Genomic DNA, 25,271 nt, shown 5'->3' with positions numbered 1-25,271 from the left:
CATCCTGGGGAAATCCAGCGTGATAGCGGACAAGCTAAGCAGGGCGATATTGCTCCCTCACGAGTGGTGTCTCAAACAACAAGTTGCGGAGTTGATTTTCCGCAAATGGGGCCAGCCTTGCTGCAACCTCTTTGCCAGCCACATCAATTCAAAATGCAGAAGCTACTTTGCCTTAATACCACCTTTATGCATTTCTACCCTTCCCATTGATACCCAGATTTTTACAGAAAGCAAAATCGCTGGGAAGGACTGTTATTCTCATAGCCCCCTACTGGCTTCGATTTGGTTCCCGTTTCTCTACCATCATCTGTTGGAAGATCCATGGATCCTGGACCAGTTCCGGACCTTCTGACGCACCCATCAGGGGACCTCCATCCTTCATTGCAGTCCCTGAAACTGACTGCTTGGCTAATCTACTTCCCCTAATTGCCAGGCTGTATTCAATTTCAGAAGATGCAAGACAAATTCTGTCTTCTCACAAGCCATCTACCAGGAAATTATATGGCAGTAAATGGAAAAGATTCTCAATTTGGGCCAACAAACAGAACATTGACCCTTTCTGAGCTCCGATATCATCTATTTTAGAATTCTTGACAAAGATTTTTAAGGAAGGGGCAGCAGCTGCTACAGTTTGAGTCCAGTTAGCTGCCATATCAAATTTTCACCTTGTGTTTGGTGGCTCAAATATTATGGGCCATAAATTATTTAAGACTTTTCTTAAAGGCGTTCTTCACATGAGACCTCCTATCAAAATTCCCTATTCTCCCTGGAATTTAAATTTATGCTGTCTCAAATTATTCTTCCCCCTTTTGAACCAGCATCATCTTGTGATCTCAAATATTTATCCTGGAAAACTATTTTTCTTGTGGCCATTACTTCTGCCCGTAGACTCTCAGAACTTCAAGCATTATCTATCAGACCACCTTATATGATTTTCCATGCTGATAGAGTATCTCTCAGAACAAACCCTTCATTTTTACCTAAAGTCTGTTCTGAATCAAATATCAATCAGGTCATTGAGCTGCCAGTCTTTTTTCCCAATCACTCTAACAAATTGGAATACATGCTGCACAAACTTGATGTACACAGACAGCTCAGATTTTATCTAGACAGAACTAAGGATATTAGAAAATCAGATCAACTTTTTGCATCCTTCTCAGAAGCCAGAAAAGGCAATCCAATGGCTAAAACAACTTTATCTAAATGATTCCAAGATGGCCACCGACTAGTCTAGTCCTTACTCTCTGAGCTCCTCACAGCTATTTAACTTTTGTTTTTTTTTTACAACTTTATATCAACCTTTTTCCTCAGATTTTTATACTAAAAGATTTTATAAATCTTTTTCTACGCATTTGGATTATTTTTTCTTCTGGACTTATTATCCTGGGATTTATTTTACCTCAGAACATTCTTGGTCTCTCTGCTACTGGGACTCCTACTGCAACAGTCTGTTCCTGGTTCCTGGTATCCTGTTGACTGCATTCCATTTCTGGGCATGGCTACAAAATCTGACTCCATGGAGACTCAGCCTACAAAGGCCAAATATACTTCAATGCTCTCTCCTGAGAAAGATTCAGGTTCAAAAAGACTGAAATCATCTAGACAACCTACAGAAACTATTAATGTAAGTAATAAAGATTTAAATGGCTCAAATTTCCTTTTAGAAGAACTAAAAATAGCATTAAAACCAATCCAAAGTGCTATACAAAACTTTTCAGAACAGTTTGCAGACTTTAGTAAATCTTTAAAGCAAATAAACGATAGTATTGTTACTATTGAAAATAAAGTCTTAGCTTTGGAAGTTAAAACAGACTTATTGGAAAGTGACTTTAAATCTAGAGATAAAACTATTTCAGATTTACAAGCTAAAATATTGGATCTGGAAGCCAGGAGTGAAGAAATAACATCATTATTTGTGGTTTACCTGAATCTTATGACAATAAAAACTTGTTATCTGTGACTAAAAATATCTTTGAAACACTGTTAAATTGTGAAGCTTCTTCAAAATCTATAATTGTAGAGAGAGCACACAGAGCACTGCGTACAAAGCAAGATTCTTCCACACCAAGGTTAATTTATACTAAGTTACTAAACTTTCAAGACACTTTCCAGATCCTAGAAACTGCTAAAACAAAGAAACAATTCATATGGAAGTCTCACAAACTATCATTTTCCCAAGATCTTCCTGCACAGATCAAATTAAATAGACAAAACTAGCCCCCTATTGTGCTGACTTGATAAAAAGAGGGATTAGATTTCGAATGGCTTATCCTAATACCTTGTCTTTCACAGCTAATGACAAAAGATTTGTATGTTCAGATCCTAAAGATGCAAAAGACATTTTTCTTAAAACATTTAAAAAGCTTCCTGACACTGTATCTTAATATTCTACTGTTAAAGAACTGCAATAAGGTTTGATTTTTTCATTTCTTTACTCTGACAGTATTTGTGTTACATGATTTGTAATTCTGGTGTGACATAATTATATTAGCTTAAGAACTTGTCATGTAATTTACACATGATGGATTTGGTGTGACAGTGTGCAGTGACAGGATATATGCTTGTTAGATTTGTGTGGATTAATAGAAGCATTTAAATTGCTGTATTTACTTTTTTCTCTTTCTCTCACATATGCTTGCTGTGTTAATAGATAATATGTTAATTTTACTACAAGCTTTTGAGTTACAGCCTTCTGTGTAAGCTAAATGATTTTTGGAGGGAAAAACATTCCATCTCAACATTCTAGCAAGAAAATCTTCCCCTCAGAGTTCCAGCTGATGCTCTGCATGAACATGCGGACACTACAGTCTCTCTGAGATGGATGGTGATGTCATCATTTGTGAGGAAAGAAGGACAGTTTCAAATACACAAGTCTGCTTGTTTTCAACAAGTATTCAATAGCGCTAACTCTTTAATAGATCTGGCTATTATTTAAAGTGTTTTCTCTTCATAAATGAAGGTTGCTTTTTAAATTTAAACAGATTCATGTCACATAATATATTCAGTGACTTTTAGTGTGTCTGCATGACTTCAAAGCAAGCTGCTACTTTCATAAAGCAGAGTGAAAATGTTTCTGGAAACAAATGAACAGGTTAGTTTTATATATTAAAATTCTAAAGGATGTGTAAGGAAATGAACATATTTTCCTATTCAGAATTTTTTTTCATACAATATTTTATATTATACTGAAGTGTTTAATTTGACAAATGTTACAAAGTATACCTGTTCATATGAAAGTTTCATGTTCTTTCTATTCTCTGCTCTCTTTCTTCTCAGAGGCTGGATGTGATATTTATGATTAGTAGTTTATGTTTAAGAAAGCCTTTACTTATTTGAAAGGTTTGAAATAACTATCTTTAATATGATTAGCTGAATCTACCTATATATATTTAAGCCCTTAGATTTACTGCATTTAGCTTGCTTGTTTCTGTTTTAATTAGATGTACAAAATGTTTACTTTAAAAGCCTTGTCTTTTCATGCTGTTTTGCTGTGTTACATCTATAGCTTAGAAGAATAGTATGGCTACATAACCTAACAGAGTCATTAGTAAAATATTCAAAAAGTAGATTTAAAATTATATGTATGCACATTGTTGTACATTCAGTCCAATATATATGATGCTGTTTAAGTTACTATTTAATAATATAATTATACTTTATTCATGTATATTAACTAGTGTTAAAAACCTTACAGCTTATAATATTTCATTTTGAATAGTTCCTGTACTACTATTATCTAGTTAATAGATGCATCTCCAGACTGAATTGTTTTTCATTTTGAGATATGGTTGCTTGGTAGTTGTTTTTTGCTTTATTTGAACTATAACTAAATACTCATTCTACAGGTATTAGTGCTTTTATCATACTAATGGTCATGTTGATTAATGAAATTATCACTAAAGTACTAAAGAAGGTTGAGTAGATAGTGCATGACTGTTATCTTTAGTTCAGTAATGCTATGCTTATTTACTTATATTATAATGTTACCAGTTGGTTTTGTTATACATGTTATCTTACATATCTTTCAGTTTTAATTGTATTACTTCGTATGATAGAGTGTTCTAGTTAAGCAGAGTGTGATTTATTTATTATTTACTTGTTTCTCTTTCTCTTGAAATATTTGAGGAAATACATTTAATCACTATAAATTTCAATTTAAGGATAGGAGCTTTAGATTAGTATTAGAAGTAGGGGATAAGCATGTTGCCGTCTCTTGAAATTAGTTAATTTTGTATATATTTTTAGTAGTATTACTCGGACTTTGTTATGTTAGGCTTCCTTTGAGTAATTTGTATTCTAACTTGAGGTTATTATTATCTATAATTACAATGTTTTTATGTTCTTCTGCTCTTCCTTTATCACAGGGGGATTGGTGGGTAGGCACTAGGGTTAGGATAAAGGTTATTATTATACATTTCATGGTTTTAAAAACTTTTTCTTTTTTCAACAAATGTTATTTGATGACTTGCTTGAATACTTAAAGACTGTTTTTCTTTTATTTTTTTCTTCTTCTTTTTAATGTTGTGTTGCATTGATTTGCCTTGAGTTCACTTTTATAGCATCAATAATGATACTACTTGTAGAATATGCCTGTTGACATAATTTTAGATTCTTGGAATGTTAGAGGCATTCAAGATAAAGCGAAAAAGTCACTATTATTTCATATGATCTTTAAATCACAGGCTAACATTTGTTTTATACAAGAGACCCATATTTCACGTATTGATTGGAATAAAGAGTTAAAAAAAAATGGATCAAAAAGATTATAGCTTCAGGTGACTCATCTAACTCCAGAGGTGTAGCTATAATCATTAAACAAAAATTCATTGGGAATATTATTGATGAAATTTGATGATGAGGGAGATGGTGCTTATTTACGCTTCTATTGCTGGTTTGGACAAACCCTTATTAATTTTAAATCTATATGGCCCATGTAATTCACAACATTTGTTCATTTTAAAATTTACAATATTCTTGCATCCTATAAGGATCATCATATTATAGTGGGTGGTGACTGGAATGCAGTTATAAACCCTGTAATTGATCGTTCCGCTCCACTGTCACCTATAATCTTCAATCTACTCTGGCTATAAATGATTTGATGACAGAATATAATTTAATAGATCCTCTCCGCTCCCTCCCCACTGTTAAAAGTATAAACAAGAATGATATATATACTTATTATTCTAAGTGCTATCATTCGTGGTCCAGATTAGACTTCTTTCTAATTTCAGATTATATTTCAAAATATATTGTGGACTTTACTACAGAACCCAGATTCTTTTCAGATCACTAAAGAATTCACTAAAATTGACATAAAAACCCAATATCACAGAACCCAGATTCTTTTCAGATCACTCATTTCACTAAAAATTGAAATACAAAACCTCAAAATAAAACTATGTTTAATAAGTGGACCTTAAATAATAACTTATTGTCAAATGAAGATATTTGCAAACAAGCTTCAGAAATCCTAAATGAAATGGTGAATAGTCTTGAATCATCTGACATTCCTTATGACATACAATGGGCTGCATGTAAAGCAAGATTAAGAGGTTTATTTATTAGTAAAGCTGCTTTTTCAAAAACAATACTTTAAGAAAGAGGAATTCTTAAAATCAAGAATTTCTTCGTTGGAAAATCATCTTAGTCTGAACTATGATGCTACTTTAGAAAAACAAATTTTTGATTGTCAGAAAGATTTAATTCTGCTTCACCAAAATAATCTCTCCTTAGCTGAACAAAAGCTACTTGCTTCATATTCAGAGTGGGCCCAGGTTCAATCTAAATTGTTAGCGAGAATTATTAAAGTTAACTTCAGAAATCCAAATATTACATCTTTATCTTATAATAACAGATTATATAATACTGATGAAGAGATTATTCAACTTTTCACCTCTCTTTACACTGAGTTATATTCAGGTTCTTCTAATTCTGTTAAAGATAATCACTCAAAAATCTTTTAGACTCTTTGCAGTTCCTAAACTTAATGATAATCAGCAAAACTACTTTCTACCCTATATCGTACAAGAAATCTCGATTCAATAGATAATCTTAAATTGGGTAAATCTCCGACCTGATGGTTTTACTCCAGAATTTTCAAAACTTTCAAATTGGTAGTTCTTCCTTTCTATTTAAAGTTTACAATCACATAAGAGTTAATGATATCTCAGATATTCATTGGAACACATCAAAACCATTCTAATTCTAAAAAATAATAAAGATAAATCTGACCCAGTAAATTATAGACCCATTTCTTTAATTAACGTGGATATTAAGATTCTGTCATCTATTCTGGCTAACAGATTGAAGGATTTTACCCTCAATTATCTCGTCAGATCAATCAGGTTTTATGTCTCAGAGACATGCTTGGGATAATACTCTATCTTTAGAGACTATAATTCATCTCATTAAGAAAAATCCAAACCCTATATATGCTTTGATTATAGATGCATCAAATGCCTTTGACAGAGTATGTTGGAACTTTCTATTTCAAACTATGTTATGTTTTAATATTCCCTTATTCTTTATAAATTTTTTAAAAGTTTTATACAAGAATATGTTTACTAGACTATACATTAATGGTCAATTTTCTGCTCCGATAAAGATCACTAAAGGAACAAGACAGGGTTGTCCATTGTCCCCTTTTCTTTTCAACATTTATTTAGAACCTTTGCTATTTATTACTCAAAATACTTTTCATAACATCCCTAGAATTCTTAATACTAATATTCATTTCTCTGCTTTTGCTGATGATTTAGTAATCTACTTTCAAACTCCATTATCTGATTACAGAAAAATAATGAATTCTATTGATTATTTTTCTTTGGTTTCCAATTATCTTTTAAATTCTACAAAAACTCATATTTTCCCTTAAATCATTTAGCACACAAATCTTTTTTTGTTTCCAGTCGATCATTTTCAGTTTACTTATAATATAAAATATTTAGGAATCAATTTAGAACACAATAATAGATCTTCCTTTCAAAATAATATTAATAAATTATGGAACTCTATATTGTCTGATATGGACAGATGGAAGCATCTAAACCTTTCATTTCTTTCAAGGGTGGCCATTATTAAAATGAATATTCTGCCTAAATTTCTTTACCAATTCTCATCATCTGATCAGATAATTTCAAAAAACTTTTTTGAATCTGTAAATAAAGCTTTGGCAAAATTCATATGGTTCCCTAAATCTGTTAGAATTTCCTATTCTAGATTGGCATTTTCAAGGACAAGGGAGGTTTGGGTTTACCTAATCTTTATCTCTATTATTTGATTGTCTCATCCAATAAACTTCTTACTATCTCTAAATTCAATAACACTTCTATCATATCAAATCACTCTTTATGGATAAAATTATGGTATAATTATGTCATTTCTAATTATTTAAATCCTGAAGCTATTCCTTTATCTCTCTAGATAGTTTATTTATTAAAAATATATCTACAGTATTTAAACAAAAGATTAGAGATTTCCAACCCTACTCAAAATGTGTAAACTAGAAAAAATCTCGCACCCAGATCAGGCAATTCATCTAAACCCAAATATATTATTGGAGAATAAACTTTTGAACTTAACAAAATATCCTTTAATTAAAAATCTAAAAGTAGGAGATGTTTTGAAATATCTTGACTTGCCTTTATCTGACTGGTAGTTATTGAAAAGTAAAAACTGGAATTACTCACCAATTCACACAACTAAGAGCAATAATTAAAACAAATTTGTATGTCTGGTCCCCATAGACTCACAATTGAAAAACTTAACACCATTATCAAAATACTTTCATCATCTGATAAAATGCTCTCAAACTCATATAAATTAATTAATTCTTTAAATGATGACCCACACTGTCTTTTTATCTAATGTTTGGTTGAATTATAATTCCCAATTGTCAGAATCTCAGAAAGTCCTGGCTATTAGACACACTAAAGGAATTTATCCTTTTAAAAATTACATACACACAATTAATATTGATAAATAATGATGCCTACTTTAAATTAAACAAATAATTTAAAATTTAAAAATAAGTCCCTTCTTGTTTCATGCTCTTCCCCCAAAGCCTTCCCTCCTTCATTCATTATCATATTGTCATTTTTTTCACAGATTGTGACATCTTGAAAGTCAGACTGCAGAAAATGGATATCAAAAATCCGTTGCTACGTGGAATTGCTATTCTTACATATTCCATTGATTCATCTTTGAAAAGTTGATATTCATGTTATCATTTTATTTGCTCATTATTAAAACTTTATATAATACAAAATTGGATTGATGTTTCTAAATTAAAAAAATAGTTTACTTTCAGAAAATGGCTTTTAAATTTATTGATGCTCAAAGATACTTAGGTGGGAGTCCAAAAAAAAAAGCTATTAGAAAGGTTGTGTTAGAAAAGGTTCTAAACATATTAAATAGTTAATGTTAAATATTTTTTTTTTTTTTTTTTTTTTTTTTTTTTTTTTCTTCTCTCAGGTTGCCTAACTTGTATATAGTGTACATATGGTGTATGTTTTATTTCTAAATAATTTATCAAAATCTCAGGAAGGTTGTTATCACTAGATGAATTGTTATATGTTCATTTATGCCTTCTTGTTATGTATAATCTTTTAATTGTCTTGCTATTCATATAATTAATAAAAAAATTTTTGAGAAAAAAAACTTTATCTAAATGGTTATCTGATTGTATATCCTTAGTTTAGGAGAATGCGAGCATGCCATTAACACACAAACCTAACACTCATTCTACCAGAGCCGTCTCTACGTCTTCTGCTTTTCAAGCTAAATTGCCCCTTGACAATATTTGCGCTGCAGCCACTTGGTCTAAGCCTCGTACCTTTATCATGCATTACAAAGTAGACAAGGCTTCAAGGGACAGGTCTTCCTTTGGTTCCATGGTACTGAAGAACATACTTCCATGAGCCACCCAAGATTGAGGGTACTAGGGACGCTACCCATCAGTGAGAATAAACGGCGAGATTTAACAACTTCACATAAAGAAGTTATGTACTTACCATAACATTCCATGTGAGTTGTTTATCCCGCCTTTATTCTCACGTCCCTCCCTCCCCTTCCCTCCTGGCTGACTGTTGACTTAGAGGCTAGTACCATCCTGGTTATTCAATATTTCTTCTTCTCCTTCGGGAAGTGTTTCTTTGTAGAAATAAATAAAAGGGTATGTGTGTGTGTGTGTGTGTGTGTGTGTGTGTGTGTGTGTGTGTGTGTGTATATATATATATATATATATATATTTATTGTTACTCGCAGCAAACAAGATCTGAGGTAATTCCAGCAGTGCATTGTGGGATAAGGGGCTTGGTCTCGAGCTACTTGCAAACCTTGAGCTTTGCTATTGACCGCGTCGGAGCCGAGGATAGACTCCGAACCCATCAGTGAGAATAAAGGTGAGATAACTCGCATGGAGCGTTATGGTAAGTACATAACTTCTTTTTTTTTTTTTATTGTCTCTTACCCTATCACATCTAGCGTGCATAATTTCTTCAGGTTTTTCTGCTTCTTTCTTTACCATTTTTATCGCAAGGTATTCTCTCTCTACCATCATAGGTAATACTTTTCCTTTTTCTCTCATACCTTCGGGTACTCTCTTGTACCATTGCTGGTACCTTTTCTATTAATTAATTTGCTGTCATGGCAGATAAGAAAGGTAGTCCGGGGTTTAAGCTGTGTTCTGATTGTGGACACAAACTACCTACTTCTGATGCACACTCTTTGTATGTGTATTGTTTGTGAGCTTCCCATTTGTCTGTTGACCCACCCTGTACTATTTGTGAGAATTTTTCTAACAGAACCTTGTTGGAAAGGAAAAACAAGCTGTTATGGAAAGGACTTCTAAAATCTCCCTTTTCAGAGGCTTTTTCTGGTTCAGAGGCCTCAACGCCTCCTAGAGACCATAAGAAAACCTTGGATGTTCTTATTAAGGCTAAATCTTTGCCTTCGTCCCCGGCTGGGGACTCCCGCCAACCAAAACCTAAAAAGGCTAAAGTTTCAGCTCCGGAGCTCACTCAGTCAGCCCCAGTGCTTTCGGTGCCTAGACCTTCGGCACCGAGGCCTTCAGCTCCATTAGTGATTTTGGCTCAGTCTTCTCCTGCAATCTTCACTATATCGGCCCCAAGGGGCTCCTCGGTTCAGACTAGTATCACTGTATCGGCACCGACCATTCAGTCGGCGCAGACCTTGACTGTATCGGCTACGAGATCTTCCTCTGAACCGACGCCTTTATTGTTGACTCCAGTTTTGTCGGTTCCAGCTTTGGTACCGACAACCACTTCGGCACTGATCCCTGTGTCTGTGCAGACCATGACCTCGGCACCGATGACTTCTTTGGTGCAGGCAACAGTAGTCTAGTCTGTCTTGGCACCGTTGTTCTCTGTGCAGACAGATGAGATGGGCACCAAGTCTGCCTCTTCTGTGGACAGGCCTGTTTCTCCCTCAGTCTCTGTGAGGTCTACTAGAAGCCTTTCCCAACATGTGTTGCGTCTTGTGGACCAGGTATTCTGGCCAGAGGTATCCCACCCCTCAGGAACTTTCCTTCCTTGGGAGGTGACCACCCATCTCCAAAGACCCCTTCTTATTCTCCTCCTTCATTACCTTTGAAGTCCATGGATATAGCACAGTCTTTCCCGTCTGCGGTCTCCTTTATGGATCTCACTAAGGTATTGCAGTTGCCTTCGTGGCAGGAAAGTTTTGCTATGACCCAGGATGTCAGTTGTGACACGCATAGTTTGCTGCTCCACAGCCATCCAGGGACTCCGGGTCGGCAGGCTGAGCCACTTACGGGAGGGGTGATCCCTGTCCTAGACGTGCACTCCTCTTCGGGTGGACCAGCCATCCAACTGATGGAGAAGGCTTTCGCTGCTACTGGCGATACCGGACTGTTTATACCTCCGCCCTCCTCTTGTTCACTGGTTTCACAAGTCGCACCTAGCGGGCACCGGGTGCAAGGTCCGCAGGACATATTCCCTCAGGAATCCCCTTTTCCGCTGTCTTCTCCAGCTTCTCCTGCTGAGGAGGTCCACCAGAAAAGTTTGTGTAAGAGGAAGCACATGGACTCCGCAGAGGAGTCCCTCACCGAAGACACAGATTTCGATGAGGGGGAAGGATCCCCTCGGTCACCCTCTAAGATATCCTTTGGTGATATCCTCAAAATCCTGATGCAGAGAGGTGACTTGGCAGTCCTCTAATCCGACCTCTGAGGAATCTGTGTTCCTAGAGGCTTTTCACTCCCAGCCCCCTACCTCCTGGGTTACTCCAACTGCCGATGAACTTGTCCGGCTCATCGTGCAGCGTGCTTGGAAGGCACCTGATACCGTTGAAGCTATTCCCCGGAGGCCAGATAAGATCTTGTCCCCTCATGCTTCGAATCCCCATTGGTTCAAAGGTCTTCCTGTGGATACTTTGGTAGTGGCGGCTGCAACAACAAAGGATCTGGCAGAAGAAGAAAGCCAGACTGTCTATCCACCTAACAAAGAGTTCCGGGCCCAGGACAGGATAGGGAAGTGCACCTTTGCTTCAGTGACGTTTGCTATCAGGTCCCTGAATTATATGGCACATTTTACCAGGCTTCAAAGGGAGCTGGTTTCTGAGCTCTCTGAAACCTTGGCTGGTGCCGTATCTGATGAGGTCCGTGACACAGTGGCCTCTCAGCTGGCCACCATTGAATCTATATCAAACTCCTCTATGCGACTGATAACTCACGCATCAGAAGGAGCAGCGGGTTCAGCTGCAGTCTTGAGGCGACACGCCTGGATGCGCTTGTGCAACTTCGTGGAACCCTTTTTCTTCTTTTCTTAATGCCCCCATTGAGGCCTCCTCATTGTTTGGGCCCAAAGTTAAAAGCACACTGGCCAGATGTGAACAGGACAGTAAGACTCTTTCTGCTGTAGGTGTCCGTTATTCTTCCCTCTCAAAGTGCTTTCTCCCGAAACTAAAAGAGTGGGAAGATATGGTTCAAGAAATCTCAGGGTCCTTTCCGTGACACACAGGCCGAGTTCTCCCCCAAGAGGCAGAGGGGGAAACTCACAGGGAAGACGCTGCTTTCGGGGAAGAGGGGGGGTCCGCGTAACCAGGGTTCCAGGGATTCTTTCCCTGGTCAATCCTACCAGTGCTCCTGAAGAGCGGCCCAACTCCTTTCCTCTGGAGGTGGCTGGGGGATGTTTCTCCTTGTACCCTTCTGCCTGGCTAACCATCACCACCGATTCTTGGGTACAAAGGATTATAACCAGAGGTTATCATATCCCCTTCGATCTTTGTCCCGTCCCTTCAAAAAATCTTCCCGATGTTCAACCCAAAGGGAAGAAGTAGCACTAGAGATAGAAAAGTTGCTAAGAAAGAGAGTCATCCAAATAGTCCCTCCAGACCAGATAGGATCCTGATTCTACTCAAGACTATTTTTGGTGCCAAAGGAAACTGGGGACTGGAGACCAATTTTGGATCTCAGTGTATTGAACAATTTTGTGAGAGTACAAAAATTCCGGATGGTCACAATACAGTCTATCCTCAAGCTTTTGGAAAAAGATGATTGGATGTGCTATATAGATCTTCAAGATGCCTACTACCACATAAAGGTGGACAGGCCATCAACAAGATTTCTGCGCTTCCGTGTGGGAGCCATTCGATACCAGTTCAGAGTACTGCCCTTCGGACTCTCTACAGCCCCCAGAGTGTTCACAAAGTGCATGGCAGTTGTCACAGCTCACTTGCGACTTCAAGGATTCCAGGTGTTTCCATACCTAGACGACTGGCTCATCTCCTTCCCCACCAGACATCTACTGGAAAAGCCCTGGCATAGTCTCTCCTTGCTGCTCAAAGGCTAGGCATAACCATAAACTGGCAAAAATCCAGTCTCACCCCATCTCAGTCGACAGAATTCATAAGGGTTATCTTTGACACAAAAAAATGCAGAGCTGCTATTCCAGACCACAGAATTCTAAAGATAAAGCAACAGCTAATTCCAATCCTTTCAAGGGAAAAATCCACGGCTCACTCGGTTCTACAGCTGTTGGGTTCCATGGCCGCCTCCATCACCATTGTTCCCCTGGCCAGGTTTCACATGAGGCTTCTACAATGGCTACTGCTCACCCACCCAATGGTATCCTTTTCAGCATCCTCTTTCAACCATGATTCAAGTAACCCACAGGTGCAAACAGGATTTAAATTGGTGGATGACACACAATCTCTCGCCCCTTCTCCCCCTAGCAACCCAACGCCACAGTGACCACGGATGCCTCCCTGATGGGGTGGGGGAGGGGCTATGCCAGGGACAGACAGTCCAAGGCACTTGGTATGAACTCGAGGCCCATCTGCATATAAATGTTATAGAGCTGAGGGCGGTGCTTCTGGCGTTGCAAACATTCCATCCCCTGCTGCCGTCTGGGATAATTGCGATTCAGTCAGACAACATGGTGGTGGTCTGGTACATCAACAAGCAAGGTGGAACCAAATCTTATCCCCTTTGTCAAGAGGTCATGAGGATATGGCAATGGGCGATGGCTATCAACCGTTTTCTTCTAGCAACGCTAGGTGTCTAAAGGAACGTATCCTTGAACACCTTAGAGATATAAGAAATAAAAAAAACACAAGTGCTTTAGCAAAACATGTGGAAGAAGAAGATAGGAAACATATTTTTAATTTCATGGTTTTAGAAATAATAAATAAAAGTAAGAGGGGAGGTGTTATAAGGAATAAGGTAGAGGAAGCAGAACAAAGATGGATTTTACTACTTCAGGCAGATAGGTCTCCTGGATTGAACAATGCTGTTTCCTTGAAACCTTTTTTAAAATCCAGACCACTAAAACATTAAGTAATATGGATTATTACATAAAATGTGTCTGTTATATGTATATTTTATTTAATTTTATGCAGAATATAAGGCAAATTAATGTACTGATGTATGCAATTTTAATTAGTCTATGTCATAGTTCTATATGTGTTTTCAGTGCTTGAACCATATTTTAAATACCAACTGTTTTCATGAGTCTGAAGAAGCGATCAGCGGACTTAGATCGCAAAAGTGCTTACTCTTGTTTAATAAAGTGGTGTGGAACTGCAAGTGAACCGTTTTCTACCTTGACTACTACATCTCAGTTACAACTTTTGGTTTTATAAAGGGCACTACTGTGAAGCTGCAAGTGATTTATTTCCTGACGTGGATTATTCCATTTTTATCTTCAGCTGTGGTCTAACCATTGGTCCTTTCATTTTTTTCACTTGAGGTATATACCAGGCGTTTATCCAGCTTTTGTTTTCTTTCACGTGAAACTTTTTTATTGCTCCAGTCTGATGTCAGAAAAAGTTAACAATTGTATTTCTTGTGGGAAGCAAATACCTCATAAGGACTTTCATTCTTACTGTATTCCTGGCCCTGATCACAACGTTGCAAGCTGTCGGTTTTGTGCTAGATTTAACCAACGCACTATTAAGCGTCGGTACGATTTTGCCTTTCATTACTTTGGCTGAAGATTCAATTATATAATGCCGTCGGAACAGCCGATGACCGGAGTTTATAAAAAGTGCAAGGAAAAAGAAAAGGACAGGCATCCGAGGTCCAAAACCGACGACGAGGCTTCCGCTAAGCCAATCGCCGGTACTCAGTGAGACGCTTTCGCAGCCCCTGGCACCTGCTGACGACTACCACGTGGAGCCAGCTAGGCCTCTGGATACTCAAGGTATTGGACACTCGGAAACTATTCCCTCAGATGGGTCCGGAGCCGCTGAGCAGGCATCGGCTTCTGAGGGTGTTTTCAGACCTACACAGTTATATGTAAAGCCTACTTCAGCTTCCAAAGCAAAAGACTAAAGCAATTCTAAAGACAAAGAAACAAGTACAGCATTCTCCTGGACAGACTACCATGCCTAAAAAACAGATGCTCAAAATGGCCGAAGACCTAATTACCTTGATCATGGGTTCCCATCCCCCTCCTGACAAGAAGCGTAGGCAAGAGACAGAATATGAATCTTCAGGTTTCCATTTCCTCTGACTCCTCTTCTGAACAGGAATACTTTCTTCCTCCTTATGAGGATTCTGATGCTGAAGAATCTATCCCTTCAGCCTCACCGCCTGAGAATTATTCTTTTGGGGAAACCCTGCATACCATGAGGGAGCACTTCCACTGGGAGAGCCAAGACTACTCAGAATCTAAGAAAAGGCTTAGAGATTTTCTTTTACTCCCTCAGCACAGGCCTTTGGCTATTCCTCCTGCGTTAATCATTGTAGATGTATTTTCTGAGTCTGTCCTTTCTCCTGACTCTCTACCTCCTGCCCCTGTTAAACCAGACAGATACTACAGGGTTCCAGATTCACATAAATTTCTTTATAAAAACCCTGCTGCTGACCCAGAAACTAGTTCTCAGGGTCCCAAAGGGATCAAGGCTTCTACTGCAAAAAAAACCCTATCCCCTCTGATAGAGATTCAAGGGCACTAGACAGATAGGGAAAAAAGGTTTACACTTCTGCTACTTTGGCTGTGAGGGCTTTAAATTGTCAATTTCATATGCTTAAAAATCAGCAATATTTAATGTCACTGCTAAAACAGAAAATGTTGTCAAATTCTGATTGTGCAGAAAATAAAAAAATACAGGATTTATTGCATGCAACTGAACAAGTGGGAAAGCATACATTGCAATGTGGTTTTGATTCTCTGGAGGCCTCTTGCAGGGCTGCAATTGAGGGTTCTGTCATTAGGAGGCATGCTTGGTTAAATGAACAGAATCTGCCTGATCATGTTAAAGCAAAATTATTAGATGCTCCATTACAGCATGATACCTTATTTGGTGTTAAAGAAAATGGAGGACAAAGCATAATCTATGCAAACAGTAAAGGATTTCTTACAGGTACAGCCACCCAGATTTAGCAGGAACTGGCCTGCAAAGAATTGGTCTTTTCCAGTGTCAGACAGGCCACAGAGGCAGCTACAGACGCCCCAGAGCCAGATCCTAGCCCCAGGGCTCATACAGGCCTATACAGTGGGTCGCTTCTACCTCCAAAAGTGGAGAAGACAAATCACAGCCATACAGGAAACGGTCCCAATGACTTTCCTCTGCCAGCACCAAGCAATTATCTTTTGGCAGCCCCCTTAGGGGGAAAACTAACACTTTTTTCTCAAAATTGGCACATGATCACCCAGGACAAATGGGTCTTGAATATAGTATCCCAGGGCCACAGGTTCCATTTTCACACCCTGCCAAGGGCAAAAGTTATGCCAGACCTGCCACACAATCAATGGGCAGAGGCACAAAAACAAGTTTCATCCCTCATGGACATGAGGGCCATTCAGCAAGTACCACAGCAAGAGCAGGGACAAGGATTTTACTCAAGACTTTTCTTGGTACCCAGAAAAGACAAAGCCTGGAGACCAGTACTGGACCTTTCTATTCTAAATACATTTCTGGACGTTCCAAAATTCAAAATGTTGACTCTGCAGCAGCTTCTGCCCATGCTGGGCAAGAAGGCTTGGCTTGTAACTTTGGACCTAAAAGAGGCATCCCTGCATATTCCAATCAGACAATCTTGCAAAAGATACCTCAGATTCATAGCTGGCTCAATGCACTACCAATTCTCTGCACTGCCCTTTGGCTTATCTACTGTGCCCAGGGTCTTCACAAAATGCCTGGCACCAGTAATTGCATTTTGCAGACAAAGAGGAATTTAAATATATCCTTACTTGGGCGATTGCCTTATTCAAGCAGAGAACAAGGACATTCTACTAAAGCATCTGGCGTTTGTAAAAAGATTACTAATTTGCCTAGGGTACACAGTAAATGAAAAGAAATCAAAACTAGTACCCTCTCAAGAGATAATATTCCTGGGTGCAAGCTTAAATACAACTGCCCAGATGGCTTATCTCACGCCAGACAAACAAAGGCAACTGACTTCTTACTTCAAAATGTTGGCAACAAAGACCCAGTTATCTGCAAGAAAAATTCTGCAGGCTTTGGGCTTCATGGCATCCTGCATTCTACTAATTCCATATGCCAGACTGCATATGAGGAAACTACAATGGTATCTAAAAAGTGTTTGTTCTCAACATTGTCACGGCCTGGAAACAATTACCCTCATTCCTTGCCTCCAACAGAAGGTTCGATGGTGGGCACAGGCTTGTCACCACAACAAAGGACAGCCATTCACCCTACCCACAGCCAGGCAGTCAATAACAACGGATGCTTCAGATTATGCCGGGGGGGGCCCACATGGCAGGAAAATGTATTCAGGGCACATGGCCCACAAGCCAAAGGCATATCTTCATATCAATCAAAAAGAGATGCTAGCTGTTCAGAATGCCCTGACAGCTTTCAAGGATCTACTCCATCCAGGACAACTACTGATAAGGATGGATAATACTACAGTTGTGTGGTACATAAACAAACAGGGAGGCACTCATTCCTACCCCCTCTGCAGACAAGCCATGCCTTTGTGGGACAGAGCATTGACTTATCAAGTACACCTGCAAGCACAATTCCTGCCAGGAAAGAAAAATATTCTGGCAGATGAACTAAGCAGAAACCTCACGGATCCCCACGAGTGGAAACTGGATCCACAAGTCTTCAGTATGATAATAAAGAAATGGAGACGGCCAGACATAGATCTCTTTGCCTCCCCTCACAACTGCCAACTACAGAGATTCTGCACAAGGACGTATCACGAGCAAGCATGGAAAGTGGATGCTCTATCATTTAACTGGAAAACCCTAACAGTATATGCCTTTCCTCCTTTGTCTCTCCTCCCCAAGGTACTCCTAAAGGTCAGACAAGAGAAGCCAAAAATGATTCTGATTGCTCCAGACTGGCCCTGCCAGCACTTGTACCCAATCCTAAAGAGCTTGTCTCAAGGCCTAGGCTGGACATTGCCTCTAATTCCTCATTTACTGACCCAACAAAACAATCAGATCCTGCACAGCCAACTCAGAACCCTAAATCTGGCAGCATGGCGGATAATGTAGCCATTCAGAACACACGTCTCTCTAAAGCAGTGATGGATGTTATTTTGGAGGCCAGAAGGCCCAGTACCAGAAAATCTTATGCAGAAAAATGGAAAAGATTCTGTGCTTGGAACCAGGCACAAGGAATTGACACGTTTGTACCAAATATTCCTCAGATTTTACAGTACCTAACTGAGATGCTGAACAAAGGCCTATCCTTTTCATCAATTAAAATCCATGCCTCTGCCATTTCAGCTCATTACAATACGGAACCACCAATTTTTTCACATCCATTGCTAAGACAGTACCTCAGAGGGGCCAAAAACATAAGACCTCCAAGGAGAGCACCAATACCTGCATGGGACCTCAATTATGTCTTGGAAAAACTCAAACTGCCGCCTTTTGAGCCAGCCAATGCAGCTGAAATAAAGTTCTTATCTTGAAAAACAGCTCTGCTCCTAGCAATAACCTCTGCAAGACGAGTCTCAGAGTTACAGGCACTCATGGCTGTGGAACTTTTTATCATTTTCCATCCAGACAGGGTTTCTCTGAGGACGAACCCGACATTTATGCCTAAGGTAATGTCCAGTGTGGCCCTTAACCATACCATTAATTTGCCTACCTTTTATCCAAACCCACAGAATAAGGGTGAGAGACTCCTGCATTCTTTGGACATACACAGACAGCTATGCTTCTACTTGGACAGAACTAAAGCTTTCAGAAAGACTGAGCAACTCTTAGTAGCATATGCTGCAGGATCACAAGGAAAGGCTATCTCAAAGCAGACTGTTTCAAAATGGATAGGCCACTGCATTCGTTTCTGCTATTCACAACATGGCAAATCAGTGCCTAAGGGCATTAGGCCACACTCAACCAGAGCAGCAGCCACTTCAGCAGCCTTCCTCAGAGGAGTACCAACCAAAGACATTTTAGAGGCTGCAACTTGGAGTTCAGTGCACACTTTTACCAAGCACTACCACTTACCTCTCTACTCTAAATCCAGAGCAGGCTTTGCCACTGCAGTTTTGCAGGGCCTTATAGCCTCTCCTAAACCTATTTAGACCCAGCCACCCAACCTCAGCTTTGGGATTCAACCCAAGTGTAATGACTGCAACAGTGAAACATGATGAACATAGTACAGTTGTGTACCGACCATAAATGCAGATGCTCTAGTATATTCACTGTTACAGTCCAGGTTACCCACCCACCACCCCCCTTTTATTTGCTGGGACTGATCTGTACTTCTCTATCCTATACAACCTATGTGGTGTATTCTCTATCCTATACAACCTATGTGGTGTATTTGCTTGTAGATGAAGGAAATGTTTATTTTTGTGCATGCATACTTATTGGCATAATTTTCAGCCTACCAGTTTGGGAGCACCTGACATCTGTGGCAAGAAAAACTGAAGAAAATGGCGTCTGCTGCATCTTTTATACTCCTGGTGCACTGACGTCAGGGAAGAGGCGACAGCATCCGAAGCCGGACCTAGACTTTGGAATTAAGGACGACTGCGGGTAGCCTGCCAGCAGGATAGCCCAAGTGTAATGACTGCAACAGTGAATACACTCGAACATCTACATTTATGGTAGGTACACAACTGTACTTTACTGTAGTAGGGGGGACCTTTCCGGGATCAGAAGTCCTTTCCCTCTGTCTTGGTGTAGGTAAATGGTACTTCTGTCAGCTGATGATGTTTGAGTTCCCTGTAGGTTTGGCAAGTACAGATATGTATTACTTGTTTAATGATGCTATTGATTCTTTGTAAAGTGCTTGTTAGAGGTCTAGGCATTATGTGCAGGGGTTCTCTTAACGTGTAGTGGTATGTAGCTAGCACATTTTTTCCCATCATGACTTTCCAAGTATGAGATTTTTCAGAAAAAAAGGTGTTTAATTCTGATTGGTGGAGAAGATGGCAACATTAGAGGATGGTCCTTTTATCATCAATTGATTGATTAAAATGTATCTGTTACTGAAGTAGCAAGCTTGTTTATTTGGTTTTATATCATTGCATTTTTGGAATGGAGACTTTTAAGGGTTTATGTATTCCTTAACCTGGCAGATGGACACGGGATGCAAGTCAGAGAAGGCATACTCGTTTCACATGTGTTACTGGTTCATAGATGAAATTACTGAGCTCCCCAATGTTATACCAGTTACAATAGGCCCTCTTGAAGATTGAAGATTGTCTGGTATGTTAAATAACTGTGATGCACAACTTTTATGAAAAGAACTGAACGGTGTCCAAATGGAAGTGTAACAAAATATTTGTAACTTCAATGTCTCCAACAGAAAAGTGAAAGAAACTGCATTAATGCTTAATATCAAAAGTTTTTAGAATGAAAACTGATGAATTCCACAGATTTATGTCACCTATTTCTAAGGCTCAAACATTAGTTTATGTAATGCAAATATTACTGAAGACTGGTTTCTTAGCATTAACTGCTTAACTATTTTTGTAAAACAGATGTATCTGATGGTTTGTAAAGATGTTCTAATCATCGGCCTAGCAGATTCAGAATTCCAAGAACAACTTTTGGATCTTGCCCTTGCAGTAATGCAGACAGGTATGTGCCAGTGAAATGTGGATCTTTATTTCAGGTTTTACCTCTCTTGTGTACATTTGCTTTGAGTTTTAATATCATTGATATGAATAGGCCAGTACGCTCACTGTGTAGATGTCCCACATTTTATTAATGTTGCGCACACATTACAGTTTGTTGCAGTCATGTTTTGGTATACAACAAATAAAAAAATTAAAATAAATATGCAGATATTGTAGTCTGCTGTGGACTGCAGAGAAGCTGTTTTAAAGTGACACTTGAAAGTGCTTGCTTTTCCTCCATTGTTATACCTGATTTTATCATTAATGGATCCTTTGGCATACTAAAGTCAGAAAATTAATGAATTCTACTTTTTCTGAGCAAGGTTCCCCCTTTCAGATGTTATGGCAAAATACTATAGGCCTAATGCATACATACATAGATTGTGTGTCTTCTCTCACCCGTCTGTGTTAATTCCTATAATTATATTTGTATTTTGTGGCTGTGTGTATTTATGTGAATGTATGTCTGTGTGTGTATATATATATATATATATATATATATATATATAAATGTGTGTATACAAATATATATATGTGTGTGTGTGTGTGTGTGTGTATACAAATATATATATATTTGTATGCATATATATATATTTATGTATTATACATTTGTTTGCATATATGTGTGTGTGTGTATTGTACATTTATATGTATATGTAGCTATAGTTGTGTGTGTATGTACACACACACACACACACACACACACACACACACACACACACCTGCGCATGTATCTTTTTTTTTTTTTTTTTTGCATGTTTTCATGTTTGCCTGTGTGTTTTACAGCCAAACTTATCCTTAATCTTGCAAAATATTTCATTTGTTATGCAAACCAGACCTCCACATATTCTATTTTTTTCTTTTGTTTCCCCATTGACTATAGTGGGCTGCGTTATTTGCTGAACTTGTACTTAACAGGACTTTGTTAGTTTGTACATGTTTTTGAGTGAGCTGTCTTCCTAGTTTTGAGGCGTTTTTTCAGGGTTGTGATTTATTTTTTTAAATTTTGGTATGAGTTTAGCTAATTTTAATTACTTTGTAGTGATAGTCTAATCACTTATGCTAGTAATGCCATTTTCTGTTTGGCTAGTTGTAATCAGTGTTCCTTTTTTTTTTTTTTAATAATGAATTTAATTTTACAGCATTGATTTAGGTGAATTTTGGTGGCATGTATGCATTTTGCATGTGTGATTATTTTTTTCCTTTGGTGAAGTGAATGGGAAATGTAGTTTTTGTTATTTTAGCAGATTTGGGATGGGGTTGTTTTAAAATGTGCGTAAGTAGCTCTTCCTTTAGTTTTTAGCAGGTGGCACTAATTTGTAGGCCATTGTTAAGTAGGACTAATAGGGTTAGCTTTTGATGATGCACCAAGACTGTAGGTAAATATCTGTAGAGTGCTGTAGCTATATATTTGACATACTGTATCGACATACCCACACTGTATATATTATGTGTTTTCCCCAAACCTCCTATTTACTTCTGCATTCTAAAAGCATTCTGTCAGGTGACTGATAATACTGTGACTGGCCGTATGTGTGAGTATGACTGTGTGCCTATATACTGCCATGGGCATTGTCCTTTCAGAGACCTGTTTTTGCTTCATGCTTGTATTTGTTGAGATAGATTCTAGCTATCTGTTATCCTAAATCTGGATTAAGTATGTACAGGGCATGGGTTTCTATATCTACAGATAACATAGGAGAGCGGTTTTATACTTCCAAGAAGTCATTTTATCTGAAAATTGAGATATTAGTGCTGTGAGGCAAAAGTAAAACACATACAAGGAATTGTAAAAAAAAAAAAAAAAAAGTGCCATTGAGGTGAAAATATGCCTATTCTTAAGAGTCATTTTAATTCTTTTTCTGATAGCAGCTTTATCCAGTTTAAGATTAGAATGAAGCACAAACATATCCTATTACTCAGTGGATGCATGACAAAGGAACTATTCCATTTAATAGTAGAACACGTGATATGCACACCTACAAGCAGTTTTGAGAATCACTGATTTATCTACAGCATGTCTTTAGTAAAGAAACCAAACTACCAATGAGGATGGGGGTGGGTGGGTATGCAAACTTCACACAGAAGGTATCGCAACCAGAAACTGAACTGGAAAACCGAGTAGTGTGAGGCAGAAATTACAATAGGTTTTTATCACTGCCCTACACTTTTCCATGTAGTACATGGAGCCCTCTGATTACTCTGTGAAATCTGCAAAAAAAATAGGCTTATTCAACATTGGTGGCATAGGAGAATAAACTTCACCAAAACAGTAGGATACAGTACGTGACAAGAACCACAAACAAAACGAAACTGTATCACAGAGAAGAGCAAAATATTGACTATGAAATAATTGCATCTAATTTTTGTTCAAACAGGTTAAGTGCTTTCATCTCCTAAATCATCAAGACTTCATCAAAATCTCAATTAATGCATAGTAGAATAAACCATTGAGGATAGCTAATGTGTCCTGAGCTGGACTAGCAGCTCAAGCACTTGACGGTAAAGGCATGGGATAATGGACAGGCCCATGCTGTGAGGAAGTCGTTGTGGGTCAAGATGCATACAACCACTCTTCCTCAGAGGAGGGGCGGGGTGGTGTAATAGGCATCCATGGTGGCAGGCTTACAGATCAGCAAGCCACCTCTTGGTGATAACTACCATTAATGAGTGCACATTAGCATGCATTTGCAGAGAGAGGGTATTTTGAGTCCACATGTTGCTGTGAGTAGCTCATTTCTCACCCTACACATGGGCAGGGTTAGGATTTGTATATGGAATGTTTTCGTAGCCAGGTTGGCAGCAAGAGCACAAGCTGCCTGATATCTGTCTAAATGATGCCTCCACCCGGATGTCTATTTCCTTAGTGGATCTGGTGAGTGCCCACCATTAGGGACCAAATAGATTGAGCCCCAGCAAGGCAGAGCAGGGGGAAAAAGCATTAAAAAAGAAAAGCATATGTGTTTCTGTAATATCAGAAGTGCATGTCAAGTTTCGTTATGTCCGTTTCAAAACTATAGAACATTAATATTAGAATATAGTCTGTCATGTTAGAACACCCATGGCAGCCACCATGAAACAGCATCAGAAAGCTGCAGTGCACTTTATTACACTTCCTGGAAACAATGTCTTAACAGCTTTTAGAGTTTTTGTTCTGTAGACAAACGCATGGTTCTGGCTGCTTTGTGTTACAGCTGTAAAAGTCATAATACAGTTTGCATTGCTGCAATATATATTTTTAGTCTGCAACTTGTAGTATATCCTGAAGTAGTTAAAGCTCTATAGAAAGAATTATGATTGGGTTTCTTCAGTTATAACGCACTGGCTGTGTGTTCTCTAAACAGATGTCAAGATTTAGCTCTAATGCTTCACTGTCAAAACTAACTTCTTGACATTCATTTATCATGCACACAGGTTATGATTGGAGATTTACTTTGTGTAAGTGCTGTTAAACTTTATTCATTGTCTGATGTAAGGTGTGACGACTGTGCCCTGGCCCAGCAATCAAAGAGCCTCAATCCTCACCACTAACTCCAGGGAGGTCGTCTCATAGAAGAGAAAAGGATAACTAATACACACACAGTAAAGTGCAATTTCCCTTAAGTGCACACAGAGATCACAGTCAGTCTGGGGCTGGCTGCTCCCTTGGTCACCAGGTCCCCAATAAGACACCCCACTGGCACAGCTATAGGGTCCAGTTCTCAGCCTAACTGGGCAAGCTAAAACCTCCAGTACCCTCTCTGTCCAACCAGTGCTTCATGTCCCTGCCAAGTAGCTGACACAACGGGTCTACTTCATTTGCCCGACACCCATTTGCCTGAGACCAAATGACCGAAATTTCATTTGACCGACACTTCATTTGACCGACAAGTATAATTGGCAAGAAAATGGGTTATGTTCCCTTCCCCACTGTAGTGCGACCCTGGAGTTAGAATATATAGTTAGGGGGTGTGGGGGGGAACAGCCCCCCACTTAATTTCATATTATATTGTTTAGTTTTAATTTAATATTGCTTAGTAAAACAAAAGTGGGGGCTTCACCCCCCACCCCACCCCCATAGTGGGGGGGGATGTGCCCCCCACACCCCCCAACTATATATTTTAACTCCAGGGTCGCACTACAGTGGGGAAGGGGGCATATCCCATTTTCTTGCCAATTATACTTGTCGGTCAAATGAAGTGTCGGTCAAATGAAGTAGACCCGACACAACACACATACACACTTTGAGATAAATATTTATACAACTTCACAGATACTCCTGGGAAAGGTTGACACAGATTCTCCAACTGTGCCCCTTTACCCAGACTATACGATAGTAATTACTGCCACCACCCAGTTAATATCAGCTACTAAAAGGCCCTTAAAAGGGTGTCGAATTATTACTGTGCAATAACAAACTGATAAAAACAACTCAGGTTACCAACCCCAAAAGACAGCTTGAACTCCAAAAAAACCGCGCTTACAGCTCCCAAACACAGTAAATAACCGTGAACAAATGTAAAAGTTGTTGATTTATTAAGCGTTCTTTTCAAAATCCACTTACGTCGAGTACTTAAGGTGTACTCGACGAAAAGTGGATTTTGAAAAGAAAGCTTAATAAATCAACAACTTTTACATTCGTTCACGGTTATTTACTGTGTTTGGGAGCTGTAAGCGAGGTTTTTCTGGAGTTCAAGCCGTCTTTTGGAGTTGGTATTACTGTGCAATATTATTATCCAATGGGAGTATGATT

General features: G+C 38.7%; 1 protein-coding gene across 2 annotated transcripts in view; it reads left to right on the top strand.

Moving 5' to 3' along the window:
- The window catches only part of NCAPG2 (non-SMC condensin II complex subunit G2), a 1,874,483-nt gene that overhangs the window by 1,321,783 nt on the left and 527,429 nt on the right, over positions 1-25,271 (top strand). For both annotated transcript variants that reach the window (XM_044062031.1, XM_044062030.1), the window contains exon 22: positions 20,402-20,501. In XM_044062031.1, coding sequence (XP_043917966.1) covers positions 20,402-20,501 — 100 coding nt within the window. The remainder of the gene's footprint in view (positions 1-20,401; positions 20,502-25,271) is intronic.

The sequence above is a fragment of the Protopterus annectens genome, chromosome 2.part1, assembly GCF_019279795.1.
Source record: "Protopterus annectens isolate FY-2018-M chromosome 2.part1, PAN1.0, whole genome shotgun sequence".
Taxonomy (NCBI): domain Eukaryota; kingdom Metazoa; phylum Chordata; order Ceratodontiformes; family Protopteridae; genus Protopterus; species Protopterus annectens.
The sequence above is the reverse complement of the archived record's forward strand: the minus strand, read 5'-3'. Positions and strand labels throughout refer to the sequence as shown.